The sequence below is a fragment of the Nothoprocta perdicaria genome, unplaced genomic scaffold (assembly GCF_003342845.1).
Source record: "Nothoprocta perdicaria isolate Ctin4 unplaced genomic scaffold, notPer1 scaffold_170, whole genome shotgun sequence".
Taxonomy (NCBI): Eukaryota; Metazoa; Chordata; class Aves; order Tinamiformes; family Tinamidae; genus Nothoprocta; species Nothoprocta perdicaria.
This window is the reverse complement of record NW_020454872.1, coordinates 387,793-409,325: the sequence shown is the minus strand read 5'-3', so window position 1 is coordinate 409,325 and position 21,533 is coordinate 387,793. Positions and strand designations below refer to the sequence as shown.

The 21,533-nt window shown below is 51.0% G+C and overlaps 1 protein-coding gene across 1 annotated transcript in view; it reads left to right on the top strand.

Moving 5' to 3' along the window:
* Positions 1–21,060, top strand: part of PLXNA2 (plexin A2) — a 134,906-nt gene extending 113,846 nt beyond the window's left edge. The window contains exons 19-33 of the mRNA XM_026036097.1: positions 1,241–1,480; positions 1,908–2,051; positions 3,060–3,294; positions 4,970–5,112; positions 6,367–6,635; positions 8,807–8,873; positions 9,633–9,779; positions 10,246–10,405; positions 10,906–11,009; positions 15,928–16,027; positions 17,126–17,316; positions 17,817–17,986; positions 19,016–19,228; positions 19,416–19,566; positions 20,620–21,060. Coding sequence (XP_025891882.1) covers positions 1,241–1,480; positions 1,908–2,051; positions 3,060–3,294; positions 4,970–5,112; positions 6,367–6,635; positions 8,807–8,873; positions 9,633–9,779; positions 10,246–10,405; positions 10,906–11,009; positions 15,928–16,027; positions 17,126–17,316; positions 17,817–17,986; positions 19,016–19,228; positions 19,416–19,566; positions 20,620–20,715 — 2,430 coding nt within the window. The 3' untranslated portion in view covers positions 20,716–21,060. The remainder of the gene's footprint in view (positions 1–1,240; positions 1,481–1,907; positions 2,052–3,059; positions 3,295–4,969; positions 5,113–6,366; positions 6,636–8,806; positions 8,874–9,632; positions 9,780–10,245; positions 10,406–10,905; positions 11,010–15,927; positions 16,028–17,125; positions 17,317–17,816; positions 17,987–19,015; positions 19,229–19,415; positions 19,567–20,619) is intronic.
* Positions 21,061–21,533: the final 473 nt, after the last annotated feature.

Below are 21,533 nucleotides of genomic sequence, written 5' to 3'. Positions count from 1 at the left end.
ACGAATTTGGGGGTTGATCGGAGGCCCGTTGCAATGCCAGCTCCTTCCTTTCTCTGTGAAACCATCGCATTTGTTCAGTCCAAGAGCAGGAACCTGAGATGCATTAAATGCATTCTCACCAAAGCAGGTGCTAACTGATATTCTTGCATGTTACAAACCAGAATTCTGCCTCTGCTTTGCTTGGAGTTTATTCTGACCAGATAAACTGAAAAATGCTGTTTATATGCAGTGAACTTACTGACTAAGTCTATATTATCTTGGAAAGTGCAAATCACTTAGCAGCCTTTTTCCTGCTCCTTTTTTCTCCCACCTCTGAAACTCATTTTCATCTGAGCTTTTTGTAAAAAGACATCCAGTTTTGATGTAGCAGTTGCAGCTTGCAGTGTTACAAAAATAATTCCTGAGACACAAAATTGAGTGAAATTACATCTTCCACTTATGGAGGGAGGCCAAACGCTTGGTCTCTTGCTGCATTATAAGGCAAGAGTCTAATAAATCAGCAAGCTCCCTGCTTCCAGGGGCTATAGGAGCTGTGGATATCCTCAGCCCAGCAGGAGATGACCTTCGTGTTACCTCCCGTCCTTGATTGTTAGATGATCGTTCCTCTTTCTCAGTGGTATTAAAGGATTGCCTCTAATCACCAATTTGTAGCAGAGGCCAGATATTCATTATAGGTCTGTTTCAAAGCTGGTGTTGCCCAAGAGAATGCAACTGGAAAGAAAAATAAGAAAAAAAAGACTAAGTGACCTAGTCTGCAATCCTTTAGCTTCTTTAAAACACTTTTCATTTTGAAGCTCTCCCTCCATCTCTTCTGTGGTGCTTTTGTGCTGGAGAGGAAGCAGATGTTCCCCAACTCTGACAGTAATGGCTCAAGCTTAGATTAATTATTTCCAGATAAACACCAATCCCCTGGACTCTTCAGGGAGCATTAAGGAATCAGAACATCGTTGTCCAAGCCAGAATTGAACAGCACGTTGGAATAAGGTTTTCTCTGCCTTTTCTCTGTGATTTCTAAAATCTGTCCTCGAGATGCAAAGCAAGGGGCAGGGTCGGGACGTCCGTTCTCTGTTCCTGGTCTGCTCCACAGCTCAGCTCATGCAGGATTTAAACCAGAGCTGAGCAGGGGGAGATGCTCTGTGTGTGCCGGGCTGCTGGGGCACCGCTGAGCCCTGGTGTCCGAGATCACAGGGGCGATGCTGGGGCAGAGCAGCGGCTCCTCTCACGCCGTGTCCTCCCGCAGGTCTGCAAGGTGGTGAACGCCACCACGCTCACGTGCCTGGCTCCCGCCCTCACCCCCGAGTACCGGCCTGGCCTCGATGCCGTCGAGCGCCCGGACGAGTTCGGCTTCATCTTCAACAACGTGCAGGCTCTGCTGGTTTACAACGACACCAAGTTCATATACTACCCAAACCCGACGTTTGAGCTCCTGAGCCCCACTGGCATCCTGGAGCAGAAACCCGGCTCGCCCATCATCCTCAAGGTGAGGCTGCCTCGCGCTGGCACGAGCCACGGCCACGTAGCGCATGAGCTGTGGCATTGAGCTGGTTTGAGCTCAGCAGAACAAGAAAGGCTTTGCTGCCTCGTAGCTGGATAGCTGCGTATCCCTACAGCTCTACCAGCATAGCTGGGTAAGGTAAAAGTCATGGCCAGTTCTCTGTAGCTATCTGTTGGACCTAGAGTTAGTCAGCAAAGCTTTTAAAGCCCCTTTTGCAATGGCCAGGCCAAAATCATAGATTCTGGGAGGGACCAGATAGGCTTTGGGAGACGCAGAAAGCAGCATTTGATAGAGGAGCTCTGTATGGCCCCTTGGAGGGTGCCAGGACCCTCCGTGTGCCTATGCTGCTGGTGAGTGAAAAGAGGGGAAATGGGCTGCATCTCTGTACAGTCTTCTCTGCCTCTGTTACTAGGGTAAAAACCTGTGCCCGCCGGCTCCAGGAGGAGCGAAGCTGAACTACACCGTGCTCATCGGCGAGACACCCTGCGCCGTCACCGTGTCGGAGACACAGCTGCTGTGCGAGCCCCCCAACCTCAGCGGGCAGCACAAAGTGATGGTGAGAGACCCCCGCTCCTGCCTCTCTCCTCTCCGGCCCTCCCTCCTCCTCCTTCCTCTCTCCAAATCCCTGGGATATTTGAGCGCCATTTCTTATCCGAGGATCAGTAGGATTTCAGGTCCTTATGGTTGTCTAACTGGAAGCTTAAAGCATTGATTAGCAGGAGGAAAAATCATATTACCTCCTTGGAGACGTGCCACCTACTAGCAGACCCTTCCAGAAGGGAAAAATATTTATGACAGTGACTTCACCAGGCTCCGTCTCTGCTTTGGCATTGCTCCTTCTTTCCCTGCTGATGGGTGAGACACTTTGCAGTATGCTGCGTTCTCCCTGCTGCACAAGGGAAGGGATTTTGGCAATCCTTGTAGCCGGGCACAATTTGCCAAGGAGCTAGAAAGAAGGTTTTGCCTTTTTTTCTGAAGCAAAAATAGCCAGGGACACCTGCCCCCTGGTTTGGCTGGACCAGTGGCCTCATTGAGGTCCCTTTGCTTCAGCATGACACTCTGTGCTTTCTTTCTCTTTGAGCTCAGCATCCAAAACATACTCGAATGATCACAGTGTGATTCCCCTAAGAGCAGCGTGGCTGAGAGCTGCTGCCAGGGCCCTGGGGAACCTCCGGCCGGTCTGTTCCGCAGCCTGGGAGCCTCCCCTTCCCCTCGCCTCCCGCGCTGTGAAGAGGCTGTTTCCTGTCACTGGAGTTGGCAGCGGGTTGCTAATGTCCGCAGTTTACAAAAGGGAGTTGAAAGCTTATAAAATGAAAGTCAAATGGAGCCATCAGATAATAAGAACAAAGGCGCGATAGTGAAGGGCTGACACATTTATCATGGCTGGAAGCTGCTCTGCGCTCGCGTAAGCGGCGCCCGGTGGCTTTTGCAGACGGGCAGCGCCGCGGCTGATGTCTGCAGGTCCTCCCGAGGTGGCCGCCTGGCCAGACCGTGCTCGTCCTCGGCTCCCTGCAGGGGACGGGCACGGGCAGGAGCTGCTGCTCATGCAGCCCTTGCCCACCAGGTGCGCGTCGGCGGCGTCCTCTTCTCCCCCGGCGCGGTGAGCATCGTCTCGGACAGCCTGCTGACCCTGCCGGCCATCGTGAGCATCGCTGCCGGCGGCAGCCTGCTCCTCATCATCGTCATCATCGTGCTCATCGCCTACAAGCGCAAGTCCCGCGAGAACGACCTCACCCTCAAGAGGCTCCAGATGCAGATGGACAACCTGGAGTCGCGGGTGGCCCTGGAGTGCAAGGAGGGTGAGTGGGGGCTGCTGCTGCTGCACGTTTGGGGCCCCGTTTCAGACCCCAAACTATGGAGGTTTCGGGCATCCCAGGGAATGTGTTTTATCCGCTTGGAAGGGAGCCCAGCGAAGCAAAGCAAAGTAAATAGACTGGAGGACTGGGCGGCGAGAAACCTCATGAGGTTCAACAAGGGCAAGTGCAAGGTCCTGCACTTGGGGAGGAATAACCCTGGACACCAGTACAGATTAGGGGTGGACCTGCTGGAGAGCAGCCCCGCAGAGAGGGACCTGGGTGTCATGGTGGACGACAAGTTGACCATGAGGCAGCAGTGTGCCCTGGTGGCCAAGAAGGCCAACGGGATCCTGGGGTGCATTAAGAAAAGCGTCTCCAGCAGGTCGAGGGAAGTGATCATCCCCCTCTACTCAGCCCTGGTGAGGCCACATCTGGAGTACTGCGTCCAGTTCTGGGCTCCCCAGTACAAGAGGGATGTGGAGCTGCTGGAGAGAGTCCAGCGCAGGGCTACGAGGATGATCAGGGGCCTGGAACATCTGCCCTATGAGCAGAGGCTGAGAGAGCTGGGTCTGTTCAGCCTGGAGAAGAGGAGGCTGAGGGGGGACCTGATCAGCGTGTATAAATACCTCAAGGGAGGCAGTGAGGAGGAGGGGGGCGGCCTCTTTTCAGTGGTGAGCAGGGATAGGACTAGAGGAAATGGCTTCAAACTGAAGCATCGGAAGTTCCACAGGAACTTAAGGAAGCATTTCTTCACTGTGAGGGTGACAAAGCACTGGAACAGGCTGCCCAGAGAGGTTGTGGAGTCTCCTTCTTTGGAGATCTTTAAAACCCGCTTGGATTCAGCCCTGTGCCACGTGCTCTAGGTGACCCTGCGTGAGCAGGGGGGTTGGACTCGATGACCTCTGAGGTCCCTTCCAACCTTCGGCATTCTATGATTCTATGATTCTATGATTCTATGAAATAGAAACTGCAAATTTCACATTGTGACCTTGGTGCGTGCGGGTAGCTGTACTCAATTTGTTCGGCTGGTTTTGAAAAGATAGCCTTGGAAATGTAGGGCAAGAAGGGAGACCTGTTTTCAGGAGAGACCCCGACTTCTGTACGGGCACAACCTGCCTGGGGACACAGCAACCTTGCTGAAGCCAGCAGTGTTTTAGGATTCGGATAAGGAACACAAGCACGCACCACTACAACTGTAATATCCCTGTTCATGGTATGTTATAAAAGGAAGAATAAACCTCCTGACCCTGGCAGCAAGCGATTTCTGCACAGAAGCATCAGATTTTCTTATTTTGGCTACTGTAGATAGAGAAGAAAAAGAAAAGAAAATATGAGAGGCACCAAGATAGGAAAATACATCCTCATTTCTATCGACTGCCTTTAAAGGTGCTCTAGGTGTGTATACCTAGGTGTGAACTGCATACAAATTAATAAGCATCTTTTGTTCTCTGCATCTGTTGTTCGCAGCGCCTGCTCGCTGCTCGCAGCTGCTACAACAGGGTCTGCAAGCGGGAGGGTCCAGCTAAGCTCCAGGCAAGGTCTGCACGGAAGCACTTTGCTGAGCTGCTCCGTTGATGCTCCCGCTGATGTGCCCCGAGGAGAGCAGGCGGCCGGAGAGCCCCCCACGCTGCCCCTTGATCACATTTGATTGCTTTCTTGTTCTTTTCTTCCCGAACAGCCTTTGCAGAGCTGCAGACAGACATCAATGAATTAACCAGCGACCTGGATCGCTCGGGAATCCCGTATCTTGACTATCGGACGTACGCGATGAGGGTGCTCTTCCCAGGCATCGAGGACCATCCTGTGCTGCGGGAGCTGGAGGTAAAGAGCAGGGCTCTTGCTGGTCCCTCTGGGAAACCTGCACGAAACCTGCTCAGCAGGGAAGCACCTTGTGCCCGGAATTTTATTAGAGGCCCTGGGAACTAGTAGAAAAATGAACCCGGAGCTCATGGGTACAAGGAGCTGGGCGCTTTATCATCTAAGCACACTGCTTGCTTCCTCTTGGTTTCTTCCACGCTGCTGCTGGTTTAGTTTTATTTTATTGGTTTTTATATTGCTATAGACCAGCGGTGAGGCACACCGCATAAGTTATCCGTGTCCTTTTAAAATCCTCCTTAATCACTTGCGGATGGAGGGAAAAGCTGTGTGCCTGGGAGCATCCTCCTGCTGCTATTTCATGGCGTGTCCACAGGAGGGCAAGCGCTTTGCCTCGGCAGGGCCTGCTGCTGGCCTTGCTGTAAGCAAGCGTTTTAATTGCCCTCTTGGTTTTCTCTTCAGTATGTGCATAAAAATCCCTGGGCTTCACCCAGCTGCAGCTTCATTTAGGCGGTGAATTAAGAGAGTCCCTATAAATTAGTTCCATCAAGGTTCTTCTGTACACAGAAGTCTTCCCTGAAGGACCCTGAAGTGGTCAGTGGTTAATGCAGGTGCTCCGTAGCATTAATGCATTGAAGTGGATCCCATTCCAAGAGGTCACCAGCCCAGAACCACCACTGTGGTGCTGCAGAAACTCGTCGGCTGCCCCTGAACCTGCCCCTCTCCCCCAGCCCACCTTGTGTTCCCAGCTTACATTGCCAAATAAGCTGATCCTCTAACAAACAAATATAAATGCTTTTCTTTTATTTGTTTTACTCATGAAAAACAGAATTGCAGAAGTGATAAATGTGTTGCCAATTACACAGTTGCTTAATTATGTAACGCTAGTAAAGCCAATACGTAAGTCTCCAAGATGTTTGTTAAAGAGTTGTTTAATGTAGTTCATCATTTTCGCTCATAATGAATTACTTGAATCCAGAACTGGCTGAAAGCCTCAATTAATTTTTTACACTTGTCTCATAATAAAGCAATAGTCTAAATTAGTATTTAATTTACTTATAGGAGTGTCACTTTTTATGCAGAACAAGCAAAATTGTATGTCATTTATGAGGCCGTTAGCCTCAAAGCAGCAGCTTTATGGCATGCAGAGGGTGCAATTCGGAGCAATGATTAAGGCACCAAGCGCTGGAAATGCTTTGAATACGAAAATCTGGTGTTTGCTGGGTCCCGAAACACAGGGTCTGCTCTCGCCCGCCGCAGGTCCAAGGCAACGGGCAGCAGCACGTGGAGAAGGCCTTGAAGCTCTTTGCGCAGCTCATCAACAACAAGGTGTTCCTGCTGACGTTCATCCGCACGCTGGAGCTGCAGCGCAGCTTCTCCATGCGCGACCGCGGCAACGTGGCCTCCCTCATCATGACAGGCCTCCAGGGCAGGCTCGAGTACGCCACCGACGTGCTCAAGCAGCTGCTCTCCGACCTCATCGAGAAGAACCTGGAAAACAAGAACCACCCCAAGCTGCTGCTGCGCAGGTAGAGCGCGCGTGCGGGATGGGCGAGGAGGTGCTCGAGGTTGAGGAGATGTCACCACCCCGGTCGCTGTGGACCTTCCCCCTGTGCCTCTGAGCCCTCTTGCAGGCAAATAGGGGTTTCCTCCTCCCAGCATGTGTCTGGGTGGGGAAGTCACCTTGGTGCTTCAGCGATGGGGAAGAGAGACAGGGAAGGGACTAAGGCACCAACACAAGGCCGTGCAGGGAAACATGGAGAAAAAAAAGGCAGGGAAACAGATTGATGACTCTAGAGCATCCATGAGCCCGACTCAAGCCCTAGTGCGGGTGGCAACTGGGGACCAGTGCTGAGGACATCCCATGGGCTGGGTGCTGCAGCCAGAGTGGGTGGCCGTGGGCAAAGGGAGAGTTCTGCAGCTCCGTGAGCGTTTCAGGGATTCCCGCAGCCGCGACAAGGATCCGCGGCAGGAAATTGCCCTAATGCCGGCCGTGTTTGCGGAGGCGATAACTCATCTCCGGGAAGGAAGCCGCCTTAATTTCCCCCGTGGTTTGACGTGTTGCTGGGAAGGCCTCAGCCGCCCAGAATGACTTTTCACGGCGCTTTAAAAATACCAGTTTTTTGTTGGGCCATGCACCTATCCGTGCCCATCCACAGCGCTGGAAGTGGAGCTCAGGGCTGCTCCTTGCCCATGTGTGCAGGGTTCTCCTCATTCCACCAGGCAGGAGACAGGAGGGATTTGCAAGACAGGAGGCAAGGGAAGTGGAAAACACATATTTATTTGAGTGTCCTTAACTCTTCTTGGGTAGTTTCTGCTTTACTCCCATGCTCAATAAGGTGCCACCTTGGCGAGCCCCTGCCGCAGCGTGCCCTGCCCTTGCTCATGCTCAATGCAGAAGGGTTTTCCACGAACCCCGGGGTTGTCCCCGCGGCGCCAACCCCCAGGAGCCTTCTGCAGGTTTCCAGAGGCAGATCTGCAGCAGCGGCCGCCGGTTGTTCCCAGTTATTTCCATAGTGCAAGAGCAGGCAGCTGGCAGGTCTAGTGCTGCTAATGGGAACTGGACACAGTATTAGTTCATTAGCAGTGTTAATTAGGAAGTTTGCCGTTCTTAATTTAATACTCTAGTCACAAAGCAGAGTGTTAAATTAATGCTCACCCTGAAGCCTGGAGCGCGTCATTTTCACAGGACGAGCTTTTCTGCTGCTCTTGGATCTGCGCAACCAGCTGCTGTGACTGGCTCTAAGGCTCCTGCTGCTTCCCCTTTACTGGGGGACCAAAATGTTGTAAACGGGGCACCAGTAAGTGTGTCATTCTGCACACAGGGTGAATTTTCAGGCAGCTAATCAATTCAGGCTTAAATTCCTTGTGGATCTGCAGGCGTCTGCACAAATTCCCAGCAGACGCTGCATCCGTAGAGCCGCCGGCAGCGTGAGCCCGGCTCTCCTTGCAGGCTGGGATCAGGTCTGGCTTGCTGAAATCCTCAGCTCCTGTTCCCAGCTGATCACGTCAGCGTTAGGATGAAGCCCTGTTGCTTCCTTAGCATGTGTTTATCCTTAAACGCTCTGTGAAGAGGCTGTCCCTAATTCGGGGCAGATGAGGGTAAGCGGTTCTGGAGCGGGACGGGGACTTGTTTTGGGATGGTGCCAGGGCACAAATGGTCCCCATGCAGCAGCAGGTTTTTTCCCCAGCAGCTGCCACCCAGCTCTGGCCCTGCAGCCTGTCCCACCTCCCCGTCCTGCAGTGCCAGCGTTGAAAGCTATCATTAGAAACCATTGTATTTAAATTGGAGATAATTTAGGGCATAATGTGGGGAGCGGGCGCGGGGTGGAGCTGGGCAGAAAGCTGCAATTTCCCCAGCATTGTCCCTGCACGTCCCCGGCTGCCGCAGATCCCGGGGATTTAGCAGCCAGGCTGTAATTTGTGCCACGTGCAAGGAGCCGGTGTCACCAGGCTGCCTGTCACCGCTGTGACGAGCTGTCAGCCCTGCCGGCTGCTGCCAGCAGCTCCAGGACACCGGGAGGCAGCCCCGGCCGGACCGGCCCCTCCGGCCGCATTCCCGCCCGGAGCCGCAGATGCTGGACACATCCCCCTACTCCCACTGCACCCACTTCCATGAGGCCACCCTGTATGTGAGGTGATATTAGGTTCATTTTGTGTATAATGCATGTGTGACAGTGAGTCCTTCTGGCTTCCCTAGGACCGAGTCGGTGGCCGAGAAGATGCTCACCAACTGGTTTGCCTTCCTCCTCCACAAGTTCCTCAAGGTAAGTGAGGGATGGAGCTGAGACCTTCATGTGCCCCTTGGCCGTCGTCTTTCCCTCTTGCTCTTTCCAGAGCACTCATCCAGCCGTCCGTTGGGTGAATCCGGGCTTGAATTTGCCCAGTGGGACCCAAAGCAGAATGTAGTACAGTACCCTTTTTGCCCGTCTTGTTCATTGTAGCCTGAAATTTTTCATGTGAGAGAGTTTCTACTGCTTCCCCTGAGCCCTGTTTACAGGTTAATGGATCTCCCTGCTTGGGAGAGTGCTTTCTGCTGTTCAGCTTAACTTTCCCAGGCTTTGGTTTCACCTCATTTCATCTGGCTCTGTCCCCCCAGAGCACTCCAAACAGATCACCCTCCTGAGCGCTCACACCTCGTTAGTGCTTACAGGCAATTATCACTTAGTCTTCCGTGCCTGCACTTCAGTATTTCTTGACTTTGTTTTTGGAAGCACCGCAGAACTTGCTTCATGGGAGTGAACAGTGAGGACTAGATCTCAGATTCCCCCTTTTGCAGCAATATAGACTCAGTAAAGACGTAGCAAGCCAAGGACAACATCCCCAAGAAGCAGTGTAGCTCGTGGCTTGGGCTCTCCTCTCTAGGCCCTGCTGGGAGCTGCAAGCCAGGCTTGCACATGTGCTAAGGATTAAGTCAGTGGGATTGTGCATCCCCTGTCACGAGCAAAGGTGTCCGCAGGCAAGCGGCCCCGGAGGAGAGGCTCCTTCACCCCTGGGTTAGTTTTGCTGTCTGTCTCGTTGTGCAGGAGTGCGCTGGAGAGCCCCTCTTCATGCTCTACTGTGCCATCAAGCAGCAGATGGAGAAAGGCCCCATTGATGCCATCACGGGAGAAGCGCGGTACTCGCTGAGCGAGGATAAGCTGATCCGGCAGCAAATCGAGTACAAAACTCTGGTGAGTGGTCTCTGTAGAAGCTGGGTTTGGGCTATGCTGACGTTTAGGCCAGGGGTTTGGGCACTACCACGGAGCTCCCACCGAGTCCCCAGGATAAACCACAGCCCTGAAGCTGATGCAGTAATCTGTAACATCCAGAGCTACAAATCCAAGGTAGAACCTTTGGCTGTGGGAGCCGTCCACGATATAAGTTTGTACCTCATTTGTAGCCCACTGAGCTAAAGGTTTCAAAGGCAGAGTTTGAGGGGAGATTTTGACCGTTATCGTATCTCTGACAACGGACAAAGAACAATGGAATTGTATTTTTATCCTTTTAAAAATATGCTAAATGTGATATCCATGATGCAAATAAGGATGCAATGTGGGTGTTTTATGAGAATTAGTTGTGTGACAGCTGCTGTTACTGTTCTTCTGAATACCTGTCTGAAATCTTTTAGAACGTGGTCTGGTTCTCCTTCCTTTGCAGATCCTCAGCTGTGTGAACCCAGATAATGAGAACAGTCCAGAGATCCCCGTCAAGGTGCTGAACTGTGATACCATCACTCAAGTCAAGGAGAAGATCCTAGATGCAGTATACAAAAATGTCCCGTATTCTCAGAGACCGAGAGCTGTTGACATGGACTTGGGTAGGAGCTTCCCTACTGCATTAGAGACTGTTATCAGTGGTCATTAGTGGGATTTGCAGAGCTTGAAGGCTAGAGCTGAGGCTGGAGTTACCCGCACAACTACACGCACATTTCTGCCCCAAGGAAGCGTGGATGCTGCTCCTGTCAGATAGGTTTTGATCTCTGTACATTCAGCTAATTGCCCATTCCCCAGTGAGCAAATAATTCCTTATTCTCCTTGCCTTCTTTGAGCAGAGGCTTTCCACAAGAGCCTTCATCTTCCCAGAGCCGAAGGGCAGAGGGTCAGGAAAGGCTCTGCACTTAGCTGCAAAAAAACTATCTATATAGACTTCATTATAGTTATGAGATTTTAGAAAAGAAATCAGCTTTCTTTGAATCCCTTATCAGGGGCCCTGTAAGATAGGCTCAGCTTCCAAAGAGCTATTGGGCCGGCAGTGGCAGAGGCCGTTAGGTCTCCTACGTGTCTGACATTGTGTCTGCCTGGCTTTTGGCTCTTGCAGAGTGGCGCCAGGGCCGGATAGCTCGCGTGGTGCTGCAGGATGAAGACATCACCACCAAGATTGAAGGAGACTGGAAGCGCTTGAACACCTTGGTGCATTATCAGGTAAGAAACCAGCCTTGGCAGAGAGGTACCAGAAAGGTGCCCAGGGGAAGGAGAAGAAAAGCAGGAATTTAGCTCCCAAGTGTCTCATCTACCAAGGCAGACAGAGAGGTCACGTTCGTGTGATAAACCAGACTGGCTCTGTGTGCTCATGCATTAAACAGGAAAGCAACCTTGACATGGATCTTAAAGCAGCTAGCAGAGTTGAAAATTGGCTAAATTAAAAATGCCAGCAGCACGCGAGCCAGACGGAGCCTTGGAAAGGGCTGAGCTGCCACTGCTGGAGGCCCAGGGTCTGGCAGGATTGCTCTGTGGGAAAGGAGCATGATGAACCTCCTGAGCAGACAGGCAGGCTGCAGAGGTGACTGCTCTGTCACATTCATGATCTTCCTACATGTTGATTCCTGATCGTCATGCAAAACACAAAGGAGGGAAAGGGTATTTACTTCAGTACTGTCAAATGAGAGACTCTAGGGTTATTGCTGTGGGTCACAGGGCAAAGCTAAGTCAAGTAAGGGTGAATATCAGGAGCTGCTTCTTGACAAGCTAACATCAAATCTCCTATATTTCAGATCTGCTCTTCTAGGGCAAATAGCAGGAGTTTTGTCACCAAAGTCACATACAATTTGGCTGGATGGTGAAAATACTTTATTTTGCATTGGCCTGGGTGGACTGGATGACCTAAGAAATGTTTCCTGTCTTTAACCTGTGCAGCATTCATGCCCTTGTGCTGCCCAGGCTGCTCTAGATAGGCACCTGTCAATTGGAAAGTGCTTCTAACAGCATGCAAAAAAAGCAAAAAGGGGTGAAGAAAGAGCTGGGGAAAGTTTGGTTAAGTGGAATCAAAGGCCTGTCTGCAGCAGAAGATAACTGCATTAATTGGGACCTGTAACCTACTACTGTCCATCACTACCTACACTGAAGTGTTTAGTATTTAATCTGGCATCTTTCACTGTTTATACAGCGTCTCGAGTCCATCAGCGTGACTCCTGCTGTGTAAGTTGAATGCGAGCCAGTATTGACAGCAGCCATATAATCAGGGAGTGAGGCAGCGAGAATGGCATAAATATGCAAAGTGCATGTAAAAAAGCAGCTCTAGAGGCAACTTTTCCAAGCAGCCTGAAGGATTTAAACACAGATTACCTTAAAAATCTCACGGGAGCTGGGCATATAAATTCCATTGTTGGCTTTTAAAATGTGTTTTACCTGACAGTTGTAAGGGATTAACCAACAAGCAGGGAAGCAGTAAGACTTTATTATGCCTTGATCTTTAAAAGTCATCTAAGGAAGCCAGGAGTGAAATTCAGGTCTGTCTGATGTGTGTTGGGTGCTAGGGGAGGGAGCGCTTTCATTTTAGTGCCTGTGGGAAACCCGAGCCATTACTTTACCCTTAAAATAAGCAAAATCCTTACAGCACTCAAGGCACAGCAGCTATTCTTACCATTTGAATGTCAGTTTTGCTCTGGAGCAAAGCAGGAGTTTGCTGCCAAGTACCGGAGTAGGTAGCGGCTGCACATGTCTCTCCTCGCTCTGGCCAGAACTCTGAGCAGCCAGAACAGAGCTGTCGAAACCATAAAAAGAAGCCAAGTTCTCGTCACCGCAACAGAAATCTCAGGGCTTTTGCCAAAAACAAACAGCCGGTTTTTTTTGCATTTCTACCAGGGCTTTTCTTCTGTTTGAGTAATACATGTTTTTATTAGGTATCAGAAATACAGATGCTCCAGGGCTGCACAGTAAAACAAATAGACAGGCAAAGGCACAGTCTCGAAGAGGGTATAAAAGCAGCTGGGTTTGAGCACTGCTTTACCACTATTTTAACCAGGAGCATCCAAGCGAAGGGACCAGGGATAGTAGTAGTAGCCAGAGACTCTTGTCACCGGCAGGGACGTGGGAAGGGAAAGCTAGCTGCTGTGGAGCAAGTGTGGTTCAAGCCAGAAAAAAGAAATCCAGATTGCTCTGGCTTCTGGAGGACTGATGAGGTAGTGACTCTTTTGAAGAAGCCACTCTTTTCTAGCAATAATAAATACTAGCTCTGCAAAGCCACCTTCATCTGCTGTTCAGAACAGTCTCCTCCTTTGGTCAGATGCCTTTCCCCTTGCTTGGTGCTTTTATGTGCTGATCTGAAAGCAAGGAGTGCTCTGTGCTTTGTGCACGGGAACCGGAGAGGCACGCGGGGGTTGTCTGGCATCATTGCAGGCATTTTGTGCTTTTTATGCTTTGGGGCTTTAGAGGCACCATTGCAGAGGAGTAGTCACTGGAGCAGGCACCAGCAAGTCCTTGAGCTTCGCAGGTTTGTGCCTGGCTGGTTCCTGGGCTTGGCTCCCGCAGCAGCTCAGCGCCCTGCTGCTCCTCGGGGATCGAGGGCCAGCGCTCACCAGGGCCCCCGCCAGCCTTCCTCCCGTGCTCAGCATCAGCAAAATGACGTTTTTCATGGGATAATTATTTAATTGCAAGACTCTCCTCCCTACATATTCCTCTGCTAGAAATTTATACCATGTCTTTATTTTCTGAGTATGTAAAATAAGAATACACCGTAGGTCTGCATCAACCGGGAAAATGTATTTTCAATGGGAAATCCTAACATGTAAAAGCCAGATTGGTTTTTAAAAGAAATATTAAACTTTTTCTAATATTTCTGAGCTGCCGTATAGAACTATATAGAGAACTGCTATGTATAACTGCTATTTCCTCATTTCTAAAAATAGATTTATAGGTTAAATAGGTATAATTCTTTGTTAAAGTCTCTGGAGCTTTTGCACTAAGTTATGAAGAATCATATTTCATTTGGATAGTATCCTCTTGGTTTCATGCCTATTAAACTTGATGGGAGACTCTCACCCCCATGTGGCTTTACTGAAGTGAAATGAATCACCAAATTTAATATTGAATGATTTACAGTGGCTCACGCAGGGTTAACTCGGAGGCAGCAAAGCATGAATACCTGTCAGCCACTGGGAGTCCGGAAGGGCTGAGAGATTAGAAAACTATTTTAAATGAAAAATTAGAAGCAGAGAGGGAAGATTTGTGCAGAAAATGAGATGCAGGAGCCAGCAGTGGCTTGGCTGGGAGCCTCCACCTGGAGCCGCTTAGCGGTGCTCGGTGCGGGCCGGCTCTCAGCCGCGCTCCCGCTCGCTTCCTCTACCCTACTTTTTCCTTTCTTTAAGGTATTTCCAGCAGTACATTTCCAGATCAGGGGAGAATCGGAATATTTATCAAGTTGTAAAACAGCCAGCCAGCTTCTGGAGCATCTCTAGGGCTTTGTGGGAGCGTGGCAACAGCGGGAGCGATGGGGAAGGAATGTGTGCTACATCTGATGCTAATTTAATACGCTGGTGTTTTTTAGCTGACAAGAGCCATTCGACCCCAAATTTAGAGAGTGAGAGGAGCACCGCAGGTGCACGAGGCATTTGCAATACCTCCCTCCTGGTTAACCACGGTGCCGAGGGAATCGTATCCCCGTGCAGAGGCCAGGGAATCACCGCCTGCGCACGAGGCTCTGGGGCTGTGTGCCCGGGTTTCTCTGGGCTGAGCCTGAGCTGAAGTGGCAGCTAATAACAGCCTAAGAAAATAATATCACCGCTGATCGTTTCTTCCATCAACTTAATAAATTGGATGAAGTGAGGCAGGAATAGAAGAGGAAATAACAGAGGTGTTTGAAGTGTTTTGCTTAGAAATATCTCACTTTTGCACCGTGAAGCACAAGTGGCTATTATTTCCACTATCACTAGCAATAATAATAACTCGCATTTGCGGGAAACCTCTCATTTATGGAGACCCCAGGCCTTGCAGGGAGCATTGTGCATTCGGGAGCGTCCTGTTGCAGGTGGAGCAGGCGGCTGCTGCTGCAGAAGTCGCAGGAGCTTCATCCGGGGCGCGGGGAGGCTCCCGGGGAGCAAAGTGCAGCTCCCACTCGGGAGACTGCCCAAAGCTCCCATGGGAGCTCCCCTAGATCCAGGATATATTAACTTACAGAGAGCAGCTTGGTGGGACCGAGCTTTGATGGGCAGTTTCTCTGGCCTGGGATTTGCCTCCCCCTGCCCCACTGTGTTGTGGGGCAGAGCTGGAAGCTGCTCGGGTCTCGTCCTTGCAATCCTGCACCTTCCTAATTAACCAAAACAAGTTGAAAAACTTCCAACGACTGTTAGATTTTTAGGGAGGGTAAAATTAAGCACCGCTACTAAAATCTCCTATCACAGACTCTTGTTAGCACTAATGTTCATTTACAGTTTGACTTCCCAGGATTTAATTCCTTCTCTGCTGCAACAGAGAGACTGACAATTTAAATCCCTAAAGATGGCTTTATGACTTGCTCGGCTGCAAATCAAACTTTTAAAGTTCATAAAAAAATGTTAAAATAAAAAAATTTTTAATGGGGATGCTTTATGGTCCATAACATTATTATAGCTGTTTTATTCCCTCTGCATTGTTACGCTTTAATTGGATCACAACAGGCCTTGAGATTTGCCATTTTTATTGGATAAAATATAATCTTAATTCAAGAACAACTCAAAACCTCTTCAATATGTCTTTTGATTTAGCACTTCTTTCATTCCTTCCTTCTTTTTTGCCATCTGTCCATCCATCCATCCATCCATCCATTCATCCATCCATCCATCCATCCATCCATCCCTTGTTGTTAAACTAGTCCTGACTGCCCACAAGAGCATTTGACCAGATGGGGAGCATGTGCAAAGCAAGAGGGACCCGTTTCTCCTGCGAGTTCTTTGCTGGGTTTGAGGTCACTGGATGAGCTGCAGCATCCTCGGTGCAAACTGCAGCATCCTCACTGCAAACTGCATCATCTTCAGTGCAAGCTGCAGCATCCTCACTGCAAACTGCAGCATCTTCAGTGCAAGCTGCAGCATCCTCGGTGCACGCAGGCACTCGTGCTGACCTCCCCTTCTCCTGCTCTGCCTCCCAGGTGTCGGACCGCTCGGTGGTGGCCCTGGTCCCCAAGCAGACCTCCTCCTACAACATTCCCGCCTCCGCCAGCATATCCCGGACGTCCATCAGCAGATACGGTAAGTAAGGTGTGGAAAAGGGCCGGCTGTGCTGGAGCTGCTGAAAAAATTAGCTAGGAATTCAGGCTCTTCCTCTTAGAGCGCCGGGAGCCAGCGGCCAGCTGGCTCCCGGCGCTCTAAGAGGAAGAGCCTGAATTCCTAGCTAATGGGTCAGAAATGGGAAACAACATCGTAACTCAGCGTGCGGGGATCCGCACACCTGGGAACGCATCATTTGCATAATAGCATGGTTAGGCATTTACACATGGTCCCTAAAGGGCCTCCGCGCTGAATAAATGAGCTTGTGAGGTGCCAGGTGTGCATTTAAAGCACTAAATCCACAATAATAGTAATAATATGCTTCCATAAAAGGTAGCAATGGAAAATTCTCCAGCACGCTGATTTCTCATTAGCTTTCTTTTTACACAATATTTTGCAAATGAGGGCTCTCCTGACAAACTTGTCTCCCTGTCTTGTTTATAGCTCCCAGAATAATTTTTTTTTCTCAAGAAAGGGGGCTGGAAAGGCATCCGAATGGCAAGAGGGCCTTTGGGCAAAAGCCGGGTCAGGCTCTGCATATTGGAGAAATTCTCACAGGGAAATGCAACCCACCCATGAGTGCCCAGAGCTTCCCTCTCCTCAGGTGATGAAAACATCTAAGCTGGGTCACACAACACGAGCCTTAAGTTCTCATTGATCTTTGTCAGGTGGAAAAGCCTCTGCGAGCTACAAATATGAATGATCATCGCTCATGTTAAGATTAATACTTCTAATTGTGCAGACAGAATTTAAATGAGATACTTATTTACTTTTCCATTATGTATCAGTATGGAGCTGTGTTTAAAAATAGACTTACTAGATGCTTCTCGCTGTCCCCCTATGTTTTTCCTTAATTACATCAGCTGGAATACTCATTTATCTCAGCCTTAATCAGAGATGAAAATCTAGCTGTTTTTGTAATGACTCCTGTACTTCCTTCTGCTGATTTATGATTGATCCTCTCACCTCGTCCTTGCTGGGAAGGGGAGTTGGACTGGGGGAGCACAGAGGTTCTCGAGGAGCCGGGACATCCAGCATGGGCTGAAATGGCTGGGGCCATGTTATGTCTTGGCCTTGCAGACTCCACGTTCCGGTACACGGGCAGCCCCGACAGCCTGCGCTCCCGGGCCCCCATGATCACCCCGGACCTGGAGAGCGGCGTCAAAGTCTGGCACTTGGTCAAAAACCACGACCACGGAGACCAGAAGGAAGGGGACCGGGGCAGTAAGATGGTGTCCGAGATCTACCTGACGAGGTTATTAGCTACAAAGGTAACTGGCTTACACCAACATTTGCTCGGGAAACGTATAGTGATGCCCTTCATGCTTTGCTTGCCCTTGATTAACCTTAATTAGCCTTACATGTTCATTAGCGAAGCTTGCCCTGTGGCCATGGTCCTGCCTGTCCCTGTGACCTCCTGCACAGAGGCAGGAGCTGCCCTGGTTCCCCGTGCAGCAGCCTCGCAGCCGCAGTCAAGCATTGCATTGCTGTTGTAGCTGCAATACTTCACTCCTCCCCAAGGCATTAAAGCTCTGAGAGTTGGAAAGGCACCAGAGTGCCTGTAAATTGGCACCTTCCCCTGCCGCAGAAGGTCTTGCTGCCTTTTGCTGTCGGCTGCCGCTGCAGACAGCGCTGCTAGGCCTCAGAAAGCACAAGGAACTGTGTTTTGCCTTAGAAATAAAGCATGCGCGCAGCCCGAGCGGTGCAGCCGCGGCGCGGAGGCGTGCGCGGTGCCGCCCAGCCCAGCCCTCACCCCGTCGCTGTCCCCCAGGGCACGCTGCAGAAGTTCGTGGACGACCTGTTTGAGACGCTGTTCAGCACGGTGCACCGGGGCAGCGCGCTGCCGCTCGCCATCAAGTACATGTTCGACTTCCTGGATGAGCAGGCCGACAAGCACGGCATCCACGACACGGACGTGCGGCACACCTGGAAGAGCAACTGGTGAGTGCGGAGCGGGCAGCGAGCAGGGCCACGCACGGCCCTCCGCATCCCGCTGCGGGACGGAGTTTCGGGAACAAGAGGGCTGCAGCATGCACAAACTGATGCTGCACCGCGAGCACCGCGCGTGCAGCCGCCCCGGCTGCAGTGCAGTGCTCTGCAAGCAGCGGGAGCTCCGCGCCGCTGCCACTGCCGTTATTTCGGGATTAAAAGCACTGTGAGCTAGAAATGCACCTCTGTGACGCAAGGGAAAGAAAAACAACAAATGGTTGCTCCCGGGGGACTCTGTACCCCCTCCAGTCCCTGTGGTTTAAAAAGCCTCTAATCATCACGTCTGCAAAAGCCAGCTTCCCTGCTAAGACTGTGGGAAGCTAAAAACATTTTACTGAAAGCCTTAGCAGAGGGACTTACTAGGATAAAACTGCTCAGATGGTGAAGGCAGGTGACACTTCTTAAAGCTGTAAAAAAGGACAGTGGCCGGTGGCAGAGCTGATCCCGCGGAGCCCTCGCGGCGCTGGAGCCCGGCCGGGGTCCCCAGGGCGCGAGGGCGGACGGGTGTGCGCGACGTGCTGGGCGCCGCAAGGGTTAAGGCTGGAGCTGCCAGTGCTGCTCGCTGGGTAGCGAGAGTCTAGACTTGAAAGGTAATAGGAAGCAGCAGCTGCTTTTTTGATCCTGTCATACAGCCGAAGAAAAAAGGAATAATAATTCCCCTTTGATTGCAAAGGCCTCGGGATTTGGGGACGGAGGCTCTGATGCCGGCTGCCCGCCCTCCTTCGCCGCCCGGCCGGTGATTAGCGCGGCTGCGGCAGCGTCTCTGCCCCCAGCTCAGCCCACGACACACTCAGGTTAATGAACTCTGACTAATGGACTCCTGGTGCAGCCTCTCGCCGGCACACGCTGCTCTTGCCACCTTGCGAGGGGAGCTGGCCACCCCGCTGGGCCCTACGCTGCCCACCTGGGCACGGGGAGGACCCGCAGCAGCTCTTCCCCTTCCTTCACTCGCCATTAACCTCGTTCTTCATTTCCCTGCAGCCTCCCTCTGCGCTTTTGGGTGAACGTGATCAAAAACCCGCAGTTCGTGTTCGACATCCACAAAGGCAGCATCACGGACGCCTGCCTCTCGGTGGTGGCCCAGACCTTCATGGACTCGTGCTCCACCTCGGAGCACCGCCTGGGCAAGGACTCCCCCTCCAACAAGCTGCTCTATGCCAAGGACATCCCCAGCTACAAGAGCTGGGTGGAGAGGTGAGCGGCGGCGCAGGGTGGGAGCTCTGGCCCCGGGCTCGCTCCAGAGCGGCAGCTTGGCTCCTGGGGATAGGTGGTATCATTCCCGCTCTCACTATCATCAGTGAGGGATTAAATCCCAAGGAGAGGGGCGTTCTGAGGCTCGTGTTCCTCGTGGGCTCCCCTCACGCTTGCCCCTTTCTCGCAGGTACTACGCAGACATCGCCAAGCTGCCCGCCATCAGCGACCAGGACATGAACGCCTACCTCGCGGAGCAGTCGCGCCTGCACGCCGCCGAGTTCCACATGCTGAGCGCGCTCAACGAGATCTACTCCTACGTGAGCAAGTACAGCGAAGAGGTGGGTGTCGCTGCAGGGCCCTGCCCTCTGCATGTCACACAGCGTGAGGGAGGGCCCGCCTTGCAGCGTGGCCTTTGCATCGCCCTGCCCGTGTCCGTTTGTCCACGCACAAAGGGGTTTGGGTCCTGGTCACGGCACTTCCCAGGAGGCTGGAGAGCTCAAACATGGTGTGAGCAGCTGAATTTCTCAGCCTTGGCGTTTCCGCAGTGCAGCCTGCTCCTAAATACAGTGGAAAATCGTCATGACCCATTGAACCTCCCCATCTTTGGGGAACAGAGTGGCACAAATCCCATGTTGCAGTGATGCGAACTTCTGCTTGCAAAAAATTCCTGGCAGCATGAGCTGCTTTAATGAATGCATCACTTGAAACCAAGTTCTCGCCATCTGTTCCACCCCTTCATTTCAGTGTAAGAAGAACCTATTTTGCAATTACATCGATTAAAAGGAAGGTTTTTGTCACTTAATTGCATGTATGCATTTGTGATACAATGCCGCAACCATTTTCCGATTAGGATCTAAAATCTCATAACTTTCATGCTAAATGAGACAGGAAATGTAGAGTCCAAGGTACAAGAGCGGGAATGACTGCGTTGTGCTGGGAATGTGCACTGAACAGTCCAACAAATAAATCAGCGTGACTGTGGAATGGCACAGCACTCCCTGCTTTACTTTGCCATTTATTATTTAAGTTTCATTTGTTGGAGCAAAACTAAGGGAAGGGATTTATTGTAGCTTCAAAACCTCAGCAACTGCATGTTGTGTTGCTCCGGCTGAAAGGAAGTCCTGCACCAGAGGAAGTCTTGTTAGTGCTGCGCTGTCCCAAAGCCACATGCAACACTCGGCATTGCTGGTGCCGGTGCTATGCACTACACCCATCCCAGGAATCTTGCATGGTGCCATTGGGGTTTGCCTGGTACATATCACTGACTCTCCTGTGTCCCGTTTGTGCCCATTTTGAGAAGCTCATGTCTTTCTGAACACATGCCCAGGTCCTCACTCTCACACTGACTTCTTTCTTCTCTCCTGTCCTCTTTTTTTTTTTTTTTGTACCAGCTCATCGGGGCTTTGGAGCAGGATGAACAGGCACGTAGGCAGCGTCTGGGATACAAAGTAGAACAACTTATAGGTGCCATGTCTATTGAGAGCTGAAGAAAGGTGGTGATGCTCACGGAGAAGAGCAGCGCAGCGCAAGGACTCGGGAATAAAGAGCGCAAGCAAGAAAGGCACGGGACACACACGGACCCCAAGGTGTTTTCTGGAGGGAGCAGACACTGACCCGAGGAATGGTTGTGTCCAAACCCCCGTGGAATGCAGGTTGGAAAGACAAGGCAAACATAGACAAAGCATCTCAATCCAAATCCAGTCAAGACGGATCAATTCTTCAAGTATACATGGCAGGAAGGAACCTAGAAAGTCTGGATGTCTCCATGACTGCTGCTTTGCATGAAAATTGTTTGATGTATATTAGGAAGTAAAACTTTATTTAATTTTTTTTTTAAAAAAAAAGAAAAGAAAAAAAAAAAGAACAAAAACCACAGAGATAATCCTGGCAACACAGCTCAGTTCTCATTTCTGTCTTCATGAGATTCCTGGGGTGAGGCAGGTGGCTCACATGGTCTATGAAGGGGCTCTTCAGCCAGCAGGAAAGTTTGGGAAATGGAATTTCTCTTCCTCCTGGGATCTTGTTGAAATATGAGCACAAGTTTGCACCAAGCCTTTTTCCACAAGTAAGGTAACAGTTCAGCCAGGGAGAGCTTCAGTGGCAGAGTAAGTTATAGGCATCAGAAGGAACTCTACCTGAACTGAAAAAAAACCATCAGCTCATCCAACCTGTCTTGAAATCCAGCTTTATCTATGTATTTATATAGTGTCTATATATATCTATATTTTTTAAATCCCATTTCCTGTCGGATGAGGAAGGATCAGCTTTGCGGCGCGTTTCGTCCCCCCGGCCGGCGCGGCGCGGC